Consider the following 8,503-nt stretch of genomic DNA (forward strand, 5'->3'; position numbering starts at 1 on the left):
CAACATACACATGCGTACATATACATATTATATACATACATATATCCAATTGATGAGACATATTTGACAAAGGACCTTTGGGGCTCACTGCTTGTGCATGGCAGACTACTATGCCGAGACAAATGACTCTACAGTTGGAACTCAACACAGGCCTTACTTTCCTTGGGGTTAAAAAATCATGAAAGATTTATGATTTTTTCCTTCCAACCACGAACCTTGAAATTGATTAGATTAGGTTGATTAGACATAGGTTCCATGTAAAGTCAAATAATTTAGAGTAAAATCTCAATGCAAATCTATCTCTTATTTAACTTTGAGAGGAGTTAAAGGATTTAACCTATGTAGGTAGAATGACTTTAATGAGGCCTACTAGATCATGAATCATAATCCTTGTGGCCAAAATGATTTTGTGGCTAGGTCTCGTCATATACTCATCCTTCCATGCCTTCAATGCCTACACTTGAGTCATAATCAATACACTTAATTTTGAACTTAGTATCAGTTATTCTACAAACTCAAATGCTTCAGCTACGATGGAGATTTAGAAGTATCGAAACACTATATGCAAAAACCATCAATTGCGTCAGCATAGAATACACAAGACAATGATGATCCGAAGATCTACACACTATTTGACGGCATCATTTTAATTAGTCTTAGCAATAGCATTAACTTTGAGGGATTCCTAAATCCTAACTTTGCGGCTTCTATAGCATCATCTAAATCATCCATTGTGCTTTGACTTCTCTCACTACCAACCATTCCATTGCATAAGGCTTATGCAAGATGATTCAGTAATCTTAACAAGTATACCAACCAAATGTTTCGATGCTTCATCTCAATCTCATGTGACCAACATGGGCAAAAGGACAATTTTTAACCCATGCAATATTCCCCATTTTCTCTTTTTGACAGATTAACCCATGCAATATTACTATATAAAAAAAAAAACTTTTTGCCAAATTTTATAGAAAAATTATTGTATCCATTACTGTTTAAAATCACCATTTATCAAAATATATGAAGTATTTTTGACAAAAATTGAAAGACGTGGGCATGATCTAGAAATATTTTTCTTTCCATTCCACCAAATAAATTCTACGAAGTCTCAGAAGCACCCCCCTAAGATCTTTTGCATCCTAGAAACAATATTTTGGCAACAATAATTGACGCCAATCTCTCACCAAATTAGGAGTTTGACTTGGTTCGAATCCTCTGTCCCGAGGAAAAAAAATGTTTAAATTTTTGAAAATTTCTCAGGATTTTGAAAACGTGGTAAAATTGTCGGTGAAGCTTATTAATACCGTCACATGTATAATTTAACATATTTCATACTTAAAAAATATTGTAGGAACGTATTGGTACTTCTTTAATAATTTAAATTAGAAAAAAAGTTGGTTTCCAATATACGTCAATTTTAAAAGATTAATAATTGTTTTAGTTTATTGGGAAAAATAGAACTATGAAAAATGCGGGTTGTCGTTGTCATTTATAAAGGTGAGCCGAAGCCGTTGTGGTGTGGTAGTGGGCCAGTCCTCACTCAGCCCCACAGCTCCCAAACCATAAGTGTATAAACAAACATATCCTCTGCCACCTTCCTCTACGCAATCGCCAGTGCCACAATGATTTATCTTCTCACTAAAACGGACACAAATCTGCCAAATATAGACACAATTCTCTTCTCCTCGAACCAACCTTGTGTTTTTGCCCCTTCATCTTATTCTCTGCGATTTATAGGCAACAACCACTCACTCGGCCACCAACAATTAAAATGAGTAAAATCCAAAATGTTCTCTCACGCAATTCCAACCAAATATTCAAAGCGAAAAGAAAAAGGAAATATTAAAAATCCTCCGACCACGTTGAGTTGGGCATAGAGACTGAGCCCCACCAGTGGAAAAAGGAAGGCGGAAAAGTCACAATTTAACCAAATTCCTGTTCCCCGTCCCCGTCCCCGTCCCTCTCTCTCTCTCTCTCTCTCTCTCTCTCTCTCTCTCTCTCTCTCTCTCTCTCTCTCTCTCTCTCTCTATGTAATTCCACTCCATTGACTGATTATTTCAAATCTAACCCCCCAAAGCTACGTCTCCAAATTCAATGGGGGCAGTGTAATCAATCTCTCTCTTTCTGGGCTTTCCACACATTCTTCTACTTGTAGTTGTAGGGCGTGTTTAGATGGGGGGTGGGTTATAATGTTTCTCGTCTCCTAGTCTTAGGCTTTGCCTAAGGCATAGTGTTGAATTTCTTCCCCGTGTTATATCATCATCTTTGTGTTAAAATCTTTCAGTTTTAGTTTATCCAAGGGTGTTAAAAGGCTGCCGGTAGCGGTGGTTATGGTTTAATGGCAAAGTCCTGCTCATTGGCCCTCCGGTAGAGCAAAGCCGATGCTTCCACCCTGTGCCATCATTACTCACAAAGGTTAAACCCAACAAACATAAAAACTCAACTCCAAACTTCTAAAATTCACATAAGACAATGGGAAACTTGGTATAAGAATATCTCACCACCCTGGATGGACCACGAATCTGCCAGTGGAGAGAGCCCAATTCACCTGTCAAAAACAAACAATTCCAACCAGAAACGTCAACAGATATACGTTATATGGATACCCCAAATCCAATGATAATTTACCCTCAAACTGACTGACTGCCAACTAATATCTAATTTTGAGAGTTGCAAAGAGTTTTCGACAAAATTTTCTCACCGACAGTGTATAGGTATTGGGAAAAGAAAAGAAAAAAAAAACTGATAGAAAGAATTCCAAAGTACAAAACACCAGTCCATAGTCCATAGTTAAAATGAGCGGAAAACTACCTTATCAGTCCCAAGAGAATTTGCAACGACGTGGGTAACCTGTTCATCAATCTGGTTGGTGCACACCGCACCAAACTGTTCAGCTGTCTGCCACAATGGATGCAGGTGAGGATTTGCCTCACCAACCGGGAAAACCCTGCTAAACACTACACGGCAACCAGCCAAAATCTTTTGTTGCTCGGAGGCCAAGATATTTCTAACATCTACTTCATCTAATTCAGGATGGGAGAAAAAAGTTTGATGGATTCTCTGGATAACCTAATGGACCAAAATTTAAGATGATTAATAGATAACTAGGTTAAATCTTAGCAATACGGTAAACAAGTGGAGCCATAGAATTACCCCCAGTGAAGATGCCAAAGTACCATCTTCAGGTCTCTCATCATGATCAATCTCTAGAAGAGAAGGACCCAGAAGCCCAAACTGGCGCCTACTACATGGAAAGTAAGTATACCTGCATTGACAGTCGGCACAAGAAAATTCATGAGCTCTCAAAGTCGTGAGGTTACCAAACAATAAATAACATCTATTTGTTTAGAGGGATGGATGACATGCTTGCCTTTCTACAACAATCAAGTTCAATTTGTTATGTGGCCACACCCTAACGGAATCATCAATTATAACAACAGCAGATTCCATGCCCAAAACACCCTCCAGATCCTTACTCTTGGGCACCCTCTCATCACCATCCAATGGGTCTCCATCATCACCCCGAGAAATAACTCGTCCAGCAAACAGAACCCCTTTTGGATCAAGCACTTTTGCCATCTCTGTTGCATATAACTTGTTTCCCATAGTGTACAAATGAAGTTCATAAAGCTCACTGGCCTAAAATGCAAAAGAGAACACAAACACCAATATACGCATTCAACATCCAATACAACTCAATTCATTTAGTACCACACTAACACAGTCTTCAACTATTTTGACTGGTAGTATTCAAGACAAACAGTGTGAATTGTTTAACATACCTTCTCCAAAAAATTCCAGACCCCCGGCCGCAGTTTAGTCCACATTCCCATATGAGGAAAACGGAAAAGATGTCTCTGCACCTTCTCACGATCCTGTTCCTCCTTCTTTCTCAAAATTTCATCATGCACTGGTTCCACTTCCACAAACTAGAGAATAAGATCATATCAATTTATAGAATTGTAATTCCAAGTTGATAGTGAAATCAGTTTTAATTATCGATAAGAAATAACCTTTGCTGAATTAAGAAGTGTGTGATCCAAATCCAAAACAAGGCAGAGTTTGCGTGCAGCAAACATTTTTTTCTGCTCTTCTATCCGTCTTGCCCTCTCTCTCTGGATGGCAGCCTTTTGCTTGTCATCGTAACCCTCAAATAGATGCTCAAGATCTCCCCATGTACCCTGTGAACGAGAGAGGCCAACCATATCTACTGCTTGGGTAGCAGTTGTCACAACTTTACTATCTATAGAGCTTGACCCTACAGAATTAGTATCCATCCTGTCCAATTTAACTGGCTTTGATGATGAACTCAGTGAAGAAGTTGGTGGTGAGGAACCAGACAAGATATCAGCTATATTTTTCAGATTCTTAGTGAACGGTCTCGTAATGTCAGGTGGTACTGATTGTGAAGAAGCTAATCTCAAATCTCCAAGGCCTTCTTGCTTATGGCCATTTGGTACGTCCTTACTTCCTTCTGTGTTTGGGGCAGTAGGCACGATACCCTTTGACTGCTCATTTCCCAAGTTCCCAACCTTCTGAAGAGAATTACCATGGAGGATACGGCGAGGGTCACGAGGTTTCATACGAACTTTTCCCAAATCATCCTGTCGACTCTGAACATGATGAAACACGTGCAAGATCTAAAATAAGTACATTATCAATCTAGAATAAAATATATAGATACTCCACTACAGAGAGATAATTAAACAATGTCACAATGTTTCAACAGCATAAAAACGAGCCAGAAAATGTGGAAAAAGGACCTTCCACCATAGGTTTGAATAACAGGAATTGTCACATTTGATAGGAAATTACCAACCACTTGATCGGGAAGCAATATTTTATCAATCAAAGGCGACAAGCAGCAATGAGAAATTTAATATTGCACATGGGGAGAGGAAAGCGGCACCATTTGCCAAATAGACGGACATATCGTGAGCATATGAATATAACACATATATTTCAGCATTATGATGTAATCAACCACCTACCACAGTAGCCACCGGTGGTGAAGGTACACTTGACGTTCCTGTTGATTGCTGCAGAATTCCTGAGGTCACTGAAGGAGTATTTACTAGTGGACTTGATCCTTGACAGGGATTCAAGCTCGTAGGGCAAATTGCATTTTTTTCAAGTTCACTTGACTTCAGTTTCAATTCTGCCGCTAAATGCTGTTGTTGGCTCATTTTAAGTAAACTTAGAAACATGGTTGGGTTCACAGCAATATCTTTCAATAGTGAGGGCAAGGAAGCATCATTACTAGCACTAATACTAGGCGTGCACTCATTTCCAGCAACAGAATTGTTTGTAACATTCAATTTTTCAGTTGCATCTGCTTCAGAAATTTCCATCTGATTCCTACTTGAAAGCCTGGGTCCAACTGGCATAGTATCTTCCAACCAGCCACCACTTCCAGTTCTCACATCACTTGCAGCTACTGCATGATTCTGAGATCCGGTCCTTTGCCTTTTCATTTCAGGGCCATCTACATTAGGTTCCTCGCCCATCTTTTGCTTTCTCAAGTTTATGGTTGCATCAGATTCTGCAATCGAAGAATTCTGCACTGAAGCAATTGTGCGTGGATTAAGATCCAAAGCACTTGCATCAGAATTGATGATGCGTCGCCTAGGGTCTCTACTTTTTGGTAGAGGCTTTACTGTTGGATTAGACACACAACTAGGGGGGGCAACGTTTATAGGACTAATAAGTCCTTTAATGCTGGAACTTTCCATGTTAGGAAAATAACCTGCAGATATGTTAGAAGCAGAATTTGAAACATTTTGACCCAGTTTAGGTGAATTTGAAGCCTTTAAACTTCTGATAATGGAAGAACTAGAAACCTCCCCACCAATATCACCAGCCCCATCGCATTCCTCTGAGGGGGTTGGGCTAGGAAGTCTATCAGCCATTGAAAAGGAACTTCGACCAAACTTCTGTTGATAGGTAGAAACAGCTTTAAGGGCGTCAGTTTCATAAGGATGTGATCTAGATCCATCCATAGCAAGTGCTACCTTTGGAGGGGTATTCCCTAATTTTTGGACAGGAAAAATTGAAGGAGCTTCTCTCGTAGGTGACGGAAGACTGTCTACATCATGATCCTTGTGAAGGTCTAACAGAGGGAGAAGGGGACCCCTACCCCTTAAATTAGATACTCCAGACTGCGAACCATCGGATAAGATGTTTGGGTTATTTTTTGCCATAACCCCAACAGGCATGGAGTCCGAAGGCAACTTTGTTGAAGAAGTCAAATGTGGACCAGCATTTGTAGATCCAGAATAAAAATCCTTATTTTTCACCCCATTAGGTATATGGATCTCGGCCTCTTTAGCATTGGCTCTTATGATGGATAAATAGTCAAGGGAATCTGTAGATGGCATTTTGACCTCTACCTGTAGAAAATATTCCGGCTTTAGCTTAGCACCATACTACAATCTCCTCCATAATATAGAGATACCAACATCAGCACAAGGAGTAATAACAAGCATACTAAGGATAGTATACAATACCGATTTTATCTGCTCAGGCGAAAAGAGAGGAGGATTGCAATTTTTAACATAAGAAAGCAACCTATGAACAACGTCACAGTAAGTGGTTGGATACTAAACAAAAGGACTAACACTTCATCGCATGGGAAAAAAAAAAAATTATGGACTAGGATGAGTAGAACCTGGATAGATGTTGCTTATACTCCTCCTTTTCATTGAGGTTCATGGAACAGAACACCTGAGATGAAAATTAAACGTCTCCAGCGTTCATTGCCATTATGGACAATTTAATATTACGCATTAAATAAGATTTCCCGGAAAAAATGAAATTCACTGGCCGAACGAAATAAAGAAAGCTAGAGATTCTTGGGGTGCCTTACAGAATTGATTATTCGAAGAGCGGCATATAGTCGTTGAATGAGCGCATCCTTTCTGGGAATACCTTTTCCTGGAGCAATTTCAAAAATATCTCTATAGAACTATGCAATTGAGTGCAAACTTCCTCAAAAGATCTACACAAGAAATAAATCAGATCGTAAGTTTTCCAGCAACCGAGTAAGTTCATGTCGGAGAACACATCACAGCACCATTTATCCCTTGATCCAAAACTCAAGAAGATCGGTTCACTTACTTCTGTGCAGCATCGATTGTAACGCCATCCAATGTTTTCTGAATCAATTTAACCTGGTCGTCCAATTCCTTCTTTACCAAATCAGACTCTTGGCCATCACAATCCGTATCACCGGAGTCGGACAACATTGCTTTGGACTCAACAACCTCTTCGACGAACTCTGTATCCATGTCAATCTCACCCTCCTCCAATTCTCCTTCCTCTCTCTCGACATTCGCATTACCGTAATCCATTTCATCACTGCTATCATCAATCGTGACTTTACCCTCTTCTTTTGTGCTGTTGCCATTCGCAAGAGGAGAGGGAGACGAAGAGCGCTTTGATTTCTCCTCGGGGTCGGCCTCCATAACGAAAATATCATTCAAAGGCTTATTCTGCACTGCCTGTGCCCAGGCTAGATTGTATAAACCGGAAGCATAACCACGACACATGGTCGGATAATTCTTATACAAATCACTCATGGTCCAAACTCTAGGCTCCCGATTGGAATCCTTGGAAGGCACCAGCTTAGCACCAGTTTCAAGCTTATTAAAATCTTCCTCACTGATCTCCTCCACTGAAGCTGTATCAGAGATTTCTCCTTCTTCGACGTCTTCAATTTTAACACTCTCGTCTTTCCCCATCAACCCCAGCTAGGGTTTGTTGAAAATTTTGGACAAATGTTCCACTGGGCACAATCAGATCCGAAAATTACCATATATAGTATTAGGTTGTTAAATTCTGGAAGAAGCAACAACCGAGAGAGAAGCCGATCTCCAACGAAATTAGACTCAAACGTTAAAAAATTACATTAAACTTGATATGAATTGGAGGATTTGTTCTACTTTCGTCGAAGATCCAAGTAGAAGAAAGAAGACGTATTGTTTCCCGATCAGAAAAGCAGAGTTAAAATTGGAAAAAGAACAAGAAAAAGAAAAAGGAAAACCGAGTTGGGAAGAAAATTGATCTGTGATCTGTATTCCGCCCGCGAAGTTAAAAAGAAAAAGATTGACCTATGAATTTGAAGCCGTTTCGAAACAGAGGCGAAAGCAGGAGATACAGATAATACTATAGCGAGGCAAAAGCGCAAAATAAAAATGAGAGGTTTTTTTTATTTTTTATTTTTATAAAAGAACCGGGAGAAAAATCAAATTAAAGAAAAAGAAAAAAAGGAAAGAAAAGAGTGGCGGTGGGTGAGGTGAGGGAAGTGGGGCGGAGAGGGCATGCATAAGGACGAGGTCGAATCTAAGAATGCTCAGTTAAATGAAATCTGGCCGTACACGTCAGCGATCCGGAAAAGTTAAAGTGAGAGAGCGTCATAGTCATCGCACTTCCCAATTGCTGTGCGCCACTAGTTCCATTCTGTCTCTGCTCTCAGCTGCCGAGAAGAGAATGCCCACATATAAAT

At 39.8% G+C, this 8,503-nt stretch overlaps 1 protein-coding gene across 1 annotated transcript; it reads right to left on the bottom strand.

Moving 5' to 3' along the window:
* Positions 1-1,461: 1,461 nt before the first annotated feature.
* On the bottom strand, positions 1,462-8,265 carry CPL3 (C-terminal domain phosphatase-like 3). Its single transcript, XM_022293197.2, is given in 13 exon segments — positions 1,462-2,392; positions 2,502-2,548; positions 2,812-3,069; positions 3,154-3,265; positions 3,371-3,639; positions 3,783-3,929; positions 4,014-4,613; positions 4,992-6,389; positions 6,507-6,567; positions 6,668-6,723; positions 6,866-6,924; positions 6,927-6,997; positions 7,117-8,265. Coding segments are annotated over 13 exon segments (3,765 nt in total). The 5' UTR covers positions 7,740-8,265; the 3' UTR covers positions 1,462-2,328.
* Positions 8,266-8,503: the final 238 nt, after the last annotated feature.

The sequence above is a fragment of the Momordica charantia genome (genome assembly GCF_013281855.1).
Source record: "Momordica charantia cultivar OHB3-1 chromosome 7 unlocalized genomic scaffold, Mcharantia_2.0 BLBB01000007.1, whole genome shotgun sequence".
Classification (NCBI taxonomy): domain Eukaryota; kingdom Viridiplantae; phylum Streptophyta; class Magnoliopsida; order Cucurbitales; family Cucurbitaceae; genus Momordica; species Momordica charantia.